Below are 12,883 nucleotides of genomic sequence, written 5' to 3' on the forward strand. Positions count from 1 at the left end.
GGAGCTCGGCACCGCCCCGGTTCCCCGCCCGCCCCCGCCCCGCCGCTCTCCCGGGCGGGAGCCTCGGCGGCTCGCTCCTCCTCGCGGCCGCGGGATTCCTCTCTCCGGGTTTTCGGGCCGCCCCTTCACACCCGCCGCCGGAGCGGGACGGCGTGAGAAGCGAGCGAGCGAGCGAGGCGGCGCGGATGCGCCCCGGCTCCCCGCGGCGGCAGCGGCGGATGCTCGGCGGCGCGGCGGCCGCCCCGCAGCCCAGGAGCCCCGCGCAGGGAGGGAGCGAGGCGATGAGCCGCCCGCCGGCGGCCGCCCGCGAGTGACGGCGGCGGGCGAGGAGCGGCGGCCAGGAGAAGGACGAGGAGCAGGAGGAGGAGGAGGACAGCGATCCCCGCCAGTGCCCGCGGGAGCCCGGGAGAGCTCCGGCCGAGGGCTCGGCCATGCCCTTCGCCAAGCGGACCGTGGAGCCGCAGCGGCTGTGCCGGCGGCAGCCCGCCGCCTCCGTGCTGGAGGAGAGCTGGGGCGCGGAGCCGCCGCCGCCGCGGGACCCGCCGCCGGAGGAGCCGGGGACGGCGAGCGAGGGCGCCGAGGCGGCCGGCGGCGGGGAGAGGGAGGCGGCGGCGGTGCTGATGGTGCTGGACCTCTGCTCGGTCAGCAACGTCGCCCTGTCGCGGATCCTCCGACAGCTGTCCGACGTGGCCCGGCACGCCTGCACCCTTTTCCAGGAGGTCGAGGCTGACATCCAGGGCACCCACCGCCGCGTACGGGCGCTGCACGGCCGCATCGCCGGCCTCCAGGGAGCCGTGCGCGGCCTCGACCCCAAGCAGGAGGCAGTGCGTAAGTACCACGGAATGCGGGATGGATGGGGAGCGCCGCGGGATGGATGGGACGCACCGCGGGATGGATGGAGCGCACCGCGGCGCGGGGCGCCCGGCGGGGAAAGCCATCCCCTGGCAACCTGCCGTGCAAAGTTCGGGGGCAGAGTGGGTGGGAAAGGAGCCCCGGCGGGGCAGCAGAGTGGGAAGGGAACGGGCGGGCGCGGGTCGGGTCGGGTCTGTGGGCGCCGCTGGGCGCCGCGGCGATGCCGGCGGGAGGGATGATGTCAGTGGTTTGTGCCTTACGTAAGGAGCTGGCTGGCGGGGCTCTCGGGACGTATCTTCTGCAGCCAAGGGTTTGGCCAGGGAGGGGGACGAGGTCTGTCAGCTGGGCGCCGGGGCTGATGGAGATGATCCGTCGCACTCGGGCATATTTGGATTTTCTCCCTTTGCTGGCCTGTCCCCCTTCCCCGACGTTCCCCACGTTCCCCTTAGAAGTGTCTCTGAATTCCCGACAGAACGCTGTTTAGTAGAAATAATAAAACTGCTTCGTCGTTACCTAACTATCGGGACCATAAAATAAGGAAGTTTGGCTAATGACTTCTTTCTGTTTAAAGAGTGGCCCTGAAGAGCGACGAGGGGAGGGTGGAGGAGGGGGAGGAGGATAAAGATCAAGGCAATATAGAACTTGTGTTATGAGCAGTACTTGAATCCTGTTTCTCCTCCGCCCAAACTATAAAAGCAGTGAAAAGCTCTGTAGTCCTAGCAGCTGCTGATTTCTGCTGAATATAGCTCGTGTTCACAGCAGTGCAATGATTTTGTGCTCTCACTGGTGCATACACTTCCAAGCACTTGTGGATATGTGGTTTTTTGATAGATAGGGCTGAGGTTTGGAAGTCTGGAGTAGCAGAGGTTGGTGTTGGTTCTGACCTCACAGTATCTGTTTTAGGAAAAGCAATGGCTTGAGAGGAGAATTTGGCTTAGTTTTGCCTTCTGCTGTACCCCTCTAAATCCTGAGTACTTCTGCTAAGTACAGCAAAGTGAGTTTATACCAGGGTAAACAAGACCATGCCCTCTTCTAGGTGTTTTTCATGAATATGCCATTTAAAAAATTGTGCTTTGTATTTCCTCCCCTTTGGAGCATTGTGGAGTATATGTGTCTCCTCTAGGATTGATGAAGCTGTCCTGATTAACAGAATCAAGCCTTAGGTGTTCAACGGTATTTAAGCTACGTACTCAGCAGCTGTACAGTGACTTTGCTGGTGTTGTATTAATATACATCAACCACAGATGAGACCGAGGGAGATTTTTTGTGGTTCCAGGATGAGTGTGTAATCAGAGCAGAGTGCTGGGCTGTGATTGGAAACCGCAGTGAGAAGGAGGCTTGGCTGAGCTAGTGAGAGAACTGTCTGAGGAAATGAAACTCCTCGTATCACATTCTCATCTGTAGGTCTTTTGAGCTAAGTAAGTGTGGGTATATACTAATGTAAGTGAGAGCAGGGTTTAGCTGTCCTAATCTGTATGGCTTTTTTCTTTCTGGATTGTGCAAGTGCAGCTTGTTTGCAAATCACAGAGCAAAATCTTGATATTACAGCACAGTTATGTCATATGCTTAATTAGAGAGTCTGGCTTTATCCCTGTGATGATAAATGCAGAATTCATTTTTTTTAGTGTTCGGTTTTCTCTTAAATCCTTCTCTCTTTAAGAGGGGAGAAAATTTTGGTCATGATCTTCCCTGTGTTTGCCAGCTGTTCTTCCTTCCTCTTGTATAGAGCACAGTGCCACTGATAGATCTACAGATGTCCCTAGGTCTACTCAGCCAAGGGATCCTCCACAGCGCTGGGCTTTGCCCCCCCCCCATTCTCCAGCAGGTGTGTGTCTTGCCTGCAGCTGTACAGCTGCTCAAAGCACACCTCCCTGTCCTCATCACTTCCCTCTGTGCAGTGCTGTACCACATCTTTCCTAAAGGTGAAAGTCTCAATACAATCCAATGTACATGAACAGTCAGCTTCTTTGCCTCCTCCTCTGGCTGCTTGTATCCCCCCTACAACGTCGGATCAGCAGAGCTGCATTTACATAGTGCTGCACCTGAACATCTCAGCTGAGACCCAGAGCTGAACAGCACCACTCTACACATTATCTCCTCACACTCCCCCCAAATCCATACACCCCCAGAGCAATACCTGCCTTTGGTGTCCAGACCGCTCGCTGTCCCCAAGGGATGGATAAAACTGCCAGGCAGGAAGCTGCCCATCTTCCCTGTAGTGTATAATGATAGTGTGCTTTCTCCTCTCTGGGCTGACACCTCCTCCTTCATTATTACTTTCAGCAAGACTATGCTAATGTTTGTTTTATGCATGAAGTGCCTACATAATTCACTCCTGAAAGTGTTACGCTCAGGTTACTACACCCAGTTGTTTGTTTGAAACCAAGAGAGCAATCGCAGGTGGTCACAGATCTGCCCAGGACCTAATCAGCATCATGTTAAGCATACTGACTTCTATCTCCTGTGGCGAGCATGGAGATTATGGGATGGCCTCAGGGCTGTCTTTTGGCTGTCCAGCCCAAATGACACATCTAAGAAAACTTCAGAACTGGCTGGAGGTTTGGACTCACAACCACAAGGATCAAGTTGGTGACAGGCATGCGGCCACCCCACCCATGGCATGACTGTGATGACTGCACTGAATTTATTGCATGAGTCTTGAGGGGCTGGGCTTATTGATGCATTGACCAAAACACCATGTTGCTGGGATGTTAACACCAGGACAGTGCAGCCCAACCACAAGTTTTTCAAGTATTCAGTTTAAAACTACTGGCCTATCTTGCCATAGTGAGACATTCTTCATATTCCAACTTCGAGTGCAGCACAGTGATTTGAGAATAATGCTACTGGACATGGCCTAGATACTGAGCTGTGACAGTGGAAGGCCTTTTTCTCCATGCCTCATAAGCCAGCTGGATTCTGAGATTCCCCTGTGAACACTCAGGCTGCATTAGGAAAAGGAAATGATGGGCTAATGCCATCTCAAGGGCAATTGCAGCCAGTGGTTAGAGGGGCATTCCTTGCCCAGAATGCCATTCCTTGGCAATTGCAGAGATGATACCAAGGGAAAGGGGAGCAGGAAAGGAGTTCTCTTGAAAATAGCATTTAATACAGTTTGGCATAATAACGTTGTATATTATACTGAAAATTATGTATTGTTATATTAAAACATCTATGTTGGTTTCAGGGAATATTAATAAAGAATTAAAATTAATTAAAACTGGCATTTGTCCAGCAATGCTTATCACTACTTCTATCATTTTCATGAGGCCTTAACATTCTCGGCTCTGTTGCTGTTGCAATGGTGAACATTTGCAACTATGTGTATACTTTGCTTTAAAAAAAGTACTTAAAGTCCTCTACTAAGCTACTGGTAAAGGTATTTACCTATGTGTTGCCCTTTCTTCTTGTCACTTTTCAGTGTGATTGGAAAACTTTGTTAGGCACAACAAAGGACGGTTTCTGGGCAGTTACAAGCAGGTCATCTTCAAAAACTCAAGGTCCCTCGCCTCTGCATCCCCAGATACTGCTTGTTCTTTCATCTTTCTTTTAAGCCCCTGGCCAGCCAGCATCTTGCAAACAGGAATCCTTTCCCATCCTCTGAATGTAAGAGAAACAAGGGTAAGAAATGTTTTCCTGCCCAGCTCCTGAGCTAACTACTTTGCCCTTCTGCCACTCCACTGCTATTCATCATGAGCAGCTCCAGGGTCTGCTTCTAAAGCAGAACCATGTGGGAAGAACATGATTGTTGTCAGTCTGGGTGTTGCTTAGAGTTTTCTGGTTGCCAGCAAGAGAACTGAGCAGTGTGATACTGCCCAGTTTTATTATTAGGTGCTTGATTATCTTGGTAATATGGAAACACAAAAGTGCTGGACTAGTGTGTAGACTTGGGACTCATGGTTATTTGGAAAGATGTGCCTCCATGGTTATTTGGAAAGATGATTTCTCAGTCTAGGGGACTAGAGATCTGGCAGGTTAAGTGGAATATTGTACTTTACAGAAACTGATGATGTAAGCCATCTTGCTTTCGGAATAATAGGCAACAACCGGGCAGTAGATTTTGAAAGCCCTAGCTAATGAGATCCTTTTTGCACCCTGGCATCCCAGAGAATTCCACACATTCCAGGCTTTTTTTCAAAAGCATCAATGTGTTACCAGTAGCCAATCTTTCTAAAAGCTGTATCATTTCCAGAAGTTGCCTGCTGTATCTTCATTGCTCCACTTTTCCATTCCTGATTTTGCTATGTGCCAACAATTAGTGATGCAGCCGCTTAGAAGTGTGGGGATCTCCTGTGTTAGTCAGCTCTTCAGAGGCCCCTGGATCTCTGTAGTCAGCTCCTCTATAGGATTTTCTTGTTTCCTGAAGTGTCAGTATTGAGATAAAAAAGACAGCTCTGAACTGATCCTTTATAATTTTAGGCTCTGCGTTAATTTATTCTGTTTGATTGAAGCTGGTTACTGAGAACAGCCTGGCAAGTTTCACTCTTGCTTTTAGTCTCTCTCCTTGTGCTTTTTTTAGGTGGTTTTGTTTTGATTTTTTTTGGTTTGGAATTCTTGCTAGTGTGGCTTTTAACCACACTGATATTTTCTTTTCTGTTTGGGTTTTGAGCACTGCAGGGAAATATTTAATCCCTTATAAGCTTTTCATGTGTTTTCTGCCACAATCCTACATTTTTACAAAATATGTATTGGATCCAAAGCTCATCAGAAAACGCACCTCCTCCTCCTTGATTTAATGTGCTGAAGTCTCAATTACTGTTGAAATGGAATCAAGAAATTTTCATGCTTCCATCTCAGAATTCAGTTGCATTGTTAGGCCATCCCAGGCTTAGGGTTGGTGAGCATCCTTGCAGAGATCTTCAGGGAGGTACACAAGACCTTAAGAGCAGATGCATCTTGAAAGAGAAAAAAGCATCCAAGTTGGGAAGATAAGTGTTGCACTTTGTCTCAGCTTCTCAAGATCCTTGAGATTTAAAGTGCAATTTTCATTACATGGATTCTCTGTGGTACTGAGGCGCAGCTGTAGATCTCCATGGGTTGGATACATTTACGCAAAAATATCTCAGATATTCTGGAGACAAAACAGAAGAGATTCCTAGCTTCCTTTAACTTTGTATCATTGTCCTTTACAGTTAGTGAGCCCATCTGAGTGGGAGGGTAGTCACACTCTTAGAGGTGCACACTAATGTATTCTGGGGGACATGAAGCAAGAGGATATATTCAGAGCTCCCTTTGTACACCAAAATTATATTAATTGGCAAGTCTTTGTTGGTTGCAGAATAAAGTCTCCTAAGAAAAGCAGCTGTACACTGGATGTAGTAATCCATCAACTTTCAGCTTTCTGTCCTTTACCTGCCCAAATGTGATGACACAATCTGTTCGCTTGTCCTTTTGGAAAAGAAGTGCTTTTGGATTTGCTTGCCAGGTTTGGTTTCCTGGTTTCGTGCTGGTCACTGTGTATTAATTTGTGTAAAGAGAACCTCTCTGGTGGTGCACTGGCCTGTAGTTTGCCCGTGAATGCAAATAACCCAAGCTGTGGTTGTGGGAAAGTTGGAGAATTTCCTCAGTGCATGGTTTCTTCTAAATGGGGAGGATTGATGGCGCATTAGCAGAGTGAAAAGGAGAGGGAGGCCAAAGCATGGGCTTTCCTTCTTACCTTTATTGCTGTCAGAACAACAAAGGGACAGGGGAAGAAAAACTGTTCACTTAAGGATCCCCACTTTACCTTAACATTCACTAAAGCACCACTAGCTAGAGTACTGTTATTTAGGAGAAAAATGTCTTGTCTTTGCTTACAGAATGGTGATAGAAGACCTTTAACACAGGAACACGACTATAGAGACTTTGCTTGAGGTATTTTTTCCTCATACATTTAGTACGTGATAGAAGGTAATGGGATGGAATTTGTCAGGTGGCTTTGGCAGGGATGTAACTTTCTGAAAGCTGGGGTTGTCACCTTCAGTCCTGTTAGCTTGTGGAATGCAGACTCTGGTCTCTTTGCAGATAAAAGCATAGTGTAAAATCCTTTGTCCTGCCAAGGCCAGTGAGATGCTTGGTGGAAAGGCTCTGAGATTTCAGTGCTCAGGTAGACTCACTAGACTTCATCTGGCACAGCCTGGTAACAGATGAAGAGCAGAAAGCAGTGGTTTTCCTCCAAAGCCATTCCCTGTTATATAGCTGTAAATCTTCTAGAGTTTTGCTGAATGTCATTTACTTGGTCTTCCACTGGTGTAGCTCAGAAAGCCTCTGTTCTATAGCTCCTCGCTCATCATTCCATGAGCAGTACTTAAGCTAATGTACCAGGTTTGAGCATTTGGGGATTTTGTTGCTAGATGGAGAGCCTGCCAGTTAAAAAACGTATCAAAAACCACTCAATGCTTGATTTCCACCTCACTGCAGCTACACAGCTCTGTAATATCATAGTTAGTGCAGCTTCTTTTTGGCTCATGCTCAAGAGCCAAGCAATAGTCTCCAGAGGATTTATTAGAAATTCTGCTGGAGATATTTTAGCTCCTTTAATACCAATAAGGTCTCCTTTACACAGGAGCAAAACTGCAGAAAAGATAGAACCAGAGCCATAAGAGACATCAGCTTACTGAGGATCTAGTGGTTAAGCAGAAATTCTTCCTACAGACCCTTTAAAACTCCATTCTTCTATTTAAAAACCTTAATAGTGTAATGTTTGTGTTCATACAGAAACATAGGATGAATGTTTCAGTGAAATCAATGAAGTCATTCCTTCTTTTGGTTAGCTCCCCTGCTCATAAAGGGGAGATACTGTGATTAAGAAATAAATGGACTCTGGTAACATGAGGACATGGGGAGGTCATTCACCTGTTGATTCAGATGCATAAGAGACGTTAATTTTCCTTTTTGAAAGATGAAGGGCCTGGAGTGTTTCCAAAAAACTCTTGCACTGTTCTCAAATGTCCTTGGACTGAGGGAAGGACTTGCAGGAAGGAAATCCAAATACCCAGTTTCAGGGTGCCACTCAGCTGCTGTTCTGGATCAGCAGAATCAGGTTTTGTTGGCATTTCTTACATAGGTTTACCTGTTTTGAGGCTTCAGTTCCAGGGATCAGATTAGGCTGGCCTGGCAGAGATGTGCAAAGGTGCAGAAAAAAATGGGAGCAGTCCTTACTGATCCCTGCCATGAGCCAGTCCCAACCTCTCTTTCTCCAATCAGGCAAAAGTAGACTTCTCTAGTGTGTCTGTTTAAAGGCAGCACCTGCCTCTTCCCCTCTCCAAGCTGGAGAGCAGGAGAGATCGGGTGCAGGGGAGCTGTTTAAAAAAGCTCCCGATCTGACACATTCCCTTCACACCCATTGTACCTAAATCCAGCAGATACCCTCAGAGAACTCTTAATAGCAATGTTACGATGCCCAATGTGGGGAAAAAAATAGGACCAGCTGATGTGAGTAACACACGTATGCTTTTTAAAAGCATTGTTGCGGGGTTGTGTGGTTGCCAGAGTCAGAGAGCTGGGATTTTTCAAAAGCCGCTCTTTCCAATCGCTTGGCATCTCCATGTAATCAGAGGCTGACATCAGACTCTCGATTGGAACTACTTGAGCTATTAGGCTGTGAAGAGCAGAAACTCTCTGTGTTACCCAGTGTGTATGAGGGGGGAAGGTTTTTTTTCACTTCCTTTGATGTATTAGCATCAAGAGAGGGAGTCTTCGCTTCATTCCTAATTGCTTCTCATCTTTGAATTTATATACCAATATGTAAGTAACTGCAAAGGGAGATAGCAGAATTTATAAAAAGTTCAAAAAGGCAGGGCTTAGAGCATGATTAAAATAAAAGATAGCATAGAGTGTATGCTGTTTTTAGCTGAAATATCTCCCTAGAATACTTTCCATTTACATTCTCATTATATCTAACTGCTTCTAATGCACTGCTTAGTTTAACAACTGGCATGTTTTTAGGGTAGATTTTATAGTAGATATACACCCACTGTGTTCTTAACTCGAGACTTTAAATTGCAGTATCTGTATTGGACAATCTTTTCTTATACCTTCTTGGCTGAAGGCAGGAAAAAAGCAATACTGATAGGAACCTAATTAAGCCTGTAGTCTTATTACACCAAGAGCTGTGTGCTTGAAATGCTGCTCAATTCGGTGAGTGCTGCGTGGCACTGCCATGTTAAGTCCCAGCAGAGAGTGACTTTTTTTTTTTTTTTTAATAGGATCACTGTAATTCTTACAAAGCCACCATGGTTTTCTCTTTCTTTTCAGCTGCCAAGGCAGTTGGACTTTGAACTACAGCCACTCAGACTGAGTCCCTGAGAAAGTTTGGAGGAGACGTCTTGCGAGTGTGTGCATGTGATTAAGGGGAATGAGCATGGGGCAGTGTGTTTGTGCTATAAATATGCAGAGTCTTCAGGCCTCTGCAGCTTTTCCCCCTGACTTCTCAAAGTGTTTTTTGTTATCTTGAACAATGTTTGAGCAGACTTTTAAGTTGACCTGGGCAGAGGGTGAGTTGGGGGGGAAAAGGTACTAATCCTTCTTGAAGATGTGTGTACCAGTGGCTACAGAACTGGGTCATTTTTAGGAGCAGAATATGTAAGGTGCACTGAAAAATTCCAGTGTATCCAGAGGCTTTGGATTGCTTTAAAGGGTAAACTGGGCTCTCTGTGCATGCTCAATTTTGTCAGATTTCCACAACCCATCCCCCCCCCAAACCCCCCCCAAGGCATTACCAAGCATTGTTCTCTTCAGAAGCTTCTAATGTCCATGATTGCAGAAATCAGATCTTCTGGATGATGAAACTCAAGATAGGCAGCAGTAACTCACTGTGATGCTCAGAGGCAAAGTTTTTTAAGATGCTATGCCTGTTTCCCTGCATCCAGTACTTAGTGATCTATGATAAGGGGCAGTTTAATTTTAAGTGAAACAAGAGTTGAATTATGATTTAATGCTTACCATGCAAATCAGAGTGGGTGCAAAGAATGGATACTACCCAGTTCCGTTTTTTCTCCTTGTAAAGTTTATTTACTTGCAGAAAAAAGAGGGCCAGTTCTTGTCATAGACATGGTCTTTCATTTGGTGAAGTGGTTTTTGGTTAAGTGTTGTGTACAGGAGGAGAGTCAAGAGATGTATCTTAATTAATTTCTAAGAAAAGAAATCATCTATCATGGGTTGACCACTGACTGTTACACGCCCAGACTTAACCCTGGAAACTATATAGCTCTGCACAGCCCAGATTTTGAATGCAAGCTTTTTTTCTTTCTTGGGATTTTTTGTGGGGGGGAGTGGAGGGGTGAGGGTGTGATGGCTTTCTTATAATTATCCAAACCCTCTTCTGACTGGTTCTGCTGCTTCAGGCTGTACTAAACTCAGCTCCTCTGGCCTTCCTCTACCCCAGCAGGTAAATCATCACAGAGGCTCCTGTGTCAGCACACTGAGGAGATCTCATCTCCCTTCTTGTGTTGACTGTTCCTTGCAACAGGTATTGCTGCAGGAACCAGAGGTCTTGGTCTCTGCAGAAAATTGCCTGAAGCCTTGCACACAGTTAGCATACCAAAGACGAATTTTCCCTATAAGTTGAATTATCCTGGCAGCACTGCTTTTAGCCTTGTTTCTTATCCATAACAAGTACTAAGGAATAGCACATTCTGTGTGTATAGCAGGGGAGGGGGTAGGTGTGCCTGGGTATCTCACACCAGCCATTCAGGAATTTTATATCTGTTACTCATCTACAATTTCAACTACATTGCCACAATGTAGAAATCATAAAAGAGGCTGCCAGGTAAAGGAGAGAACAGATTATTCCTACTGCATTTGGAGGAGGTCTTATTCTTCATTAGAAACTAGAAAATACACTGGGGAAGGAATCCCATATAAATGTTCCAACCTAAGAAAAAAAGTGCTCAAGTTGGAGCTCACATTTACTTCAATGTGAAAGTCAGTCTTTGCATGACATAAAAGCTGGAGAAAACCAGGCTTCATTAGTTCCGCTGCTTGCAAAACTGGTTGCTCATATTCCTCTTTCCCCTCTAGAACTGCTGATTATTTCTTTTCAATTTCAATATTAATGTTGGGGGTTTTTTGTGTTTTTGTTTTGTTTTTTGTTTTTTGGGGGTTTTTTTGTTTGGTTTTTTTTTTGTTTGTTTGTTTGTTTTTTGTTGTTTGGTTTTTTGGGTTTTGTTTGTTTGTTTGGTTGGTTGGTTTTTTATTCCTTTTTTTTTTCTTTTTTTTTTTTTGTTTTTTTTTGTTTTGGTTTTTTTGACACTTATGCCTTGAATGACTTTCATTTTGTGCCATCCTATCCTTTACTCCTCTACTCATGGTTGTTTCAGAGGGGCTATACTTTTAGTTCTGTCTTAATAGCAAAGACAACCCCCCCTCACTCCCTTCATGGTGTGAATGAACAGTATTAATTTTTACAACTGTGGTTTATCCTCCATTGATTATCTTTAATGTGATGCTGTCTTGTTCAGTTAATAAACTACCTGCTAAGATGTAATTATCCCCCTCCCCCAAACATAACCTGCATTTAATAGATGTTGTAAATGCATTGTGCCTGGCACATTAAAAACACTGGTTTAAGTTCTTGTACTCTCAGATTGCACTATAGTTAAAGTGTATTTCATGGCAGTCGTTACTCTGATAATATTCTAAAATAGGTATCACTACTTCATTACTTCAGTAGTATTTTTAGGCCTCTTACAGCTGCCACAGGCTTGATATAGCCTTGATGCCAAGACAGAGGTTGGATAAGCTGTACTCAGGACAAAACCCTCCGAAGGGAGACTAGGAGGCTCACCTGAAGATTTATCATTAATTATACATCTCTGTTAGCTGATGCGAGTCAGTGTCCAGATTGAAGTATGACCCAGGGTATTTATCCAGTTTGTGCTGTAAATATTTTTAGGGACCTCTGTCAATACACGCAAAATTTAGAGTACAATTCTCTCTCAGATCCGCCAATAAAATATCTGCCTAGAGGTACATATGAAAATGAGCAAGTGCTTTGTCTGTAAATGTGTGAATGGGTTACAGCTACATTCAGCAGCTATAATGTGACCATTTATGAAATTGTCCAAGTGGAACTTAACACAAATTATTAGTGTAGATTAAAAGTATGTTTCATTTATCTGCTTGTTTCGAAGAATCCAGTAGAATGGCAATTAGTTAAAGAAAATAAGAGGGAACTGCAAAATATCACAGCTCAGGCTGATTATTTTTTTTCTGATTCTTGCTTGTCTTTATATCTGTCTTGATAAGCAGCATCTTGGACTGTGAGACTAAAAGATTCTGTCACCATAAAATGAATAAGTGTGCCCATTTTCCTGCAGACCTTTTAAAATGACAATTGAAATAGGTTTTTCTCAAAGAGGAAAAAAAATCCCAAGAAGGAGTTTTTCCTCAAAATTCTGTGTGTCACTAGAGGAGGAACAACTTTGTGTATACACATGCACATATATATATATATATATATTCACACACATATAGTAATGTGTAGATAGTGGAAGAAGACCAGTGGAAAGATTGGACAAAATCATATTGGTCACTGAGATTAGAAAAGCTTGATAAATGGGATAAGAAATTTACAGCCACATTAGCAGCAAACTGCTCAAATGAGAGAAAATAATTAGTACTCCAGCTCTCATTACAGAGGTAAAAATTGAAGGTAATTGATGTGTTTTGTTTTTTCCTTGTTTTCACTTTGTATCTTCATCCAAAAGCATCCCATGGTTGAGTTCACTTTTTTCCCATTGCCTCCCTCTCTCAATGGAAGATAAGTTTGGACACAGAGATTGTGATGTTATTGATAGAAACTCTTCTACTGCATGTAATGGGTGATCAGAAGTGAGGTATGTCTTGCTTAGGGTTATGGAATTCTGCTGTTTGCTGCTTGCATACATGCAAGAGTAAAGACTGCTTTTGAATGAACTGCCCCTCCTATATTACCGCAAGGGGTGAAAAACAAAATTAAAATGTAGAAAAGCCAAGTTAATGAAATTAAATCTTTCAGGAAAACAGATGGGTTAATGAAAGGTAAAGTGATGCAAGTCTAGGTCATAGGTTG

At 44.7% G+C, this 12,883-nt stretch overlaps 1 protein-coding gene across 1 annotated transcript in view; it reads left to right on the top strand.

Annotated features, from left to right (window-relative positions):
• Nucleotides 1–431: 431 nt before the first annotated feature.
• The window catches only part of NHS (NHS actin remodeling regulator), a 243,915-nt gene continuing 231,463 nt past the window's right edge, over nt 432–12,883 (top strand). Inside the window, exon 1 of the mRNA XM_040055936.2 lies at nt 432–828. Within this exon, the coding sequence (XP_039911870.1) occupies nt 432–828 (397 nt within the window). The remainder of the gene's footprint in view (nt 829–12,883) is intronic.

This window comes from Hirundo rustica, chromosome 2 (genome assembly GCF_015227805.2).
Source record: "Hirundo rustica isolate bHirRus1 chromosome 2, bHirRus1.pri.v3, whole genome shotgun sequence".
In the NCBI taxonomy this organism is placed as follows: Eukaryota; Metazoa; Chordata; class Aves; order Passeriformes; family Hirundinidae; genus Hirundo; species Hirundo rustica.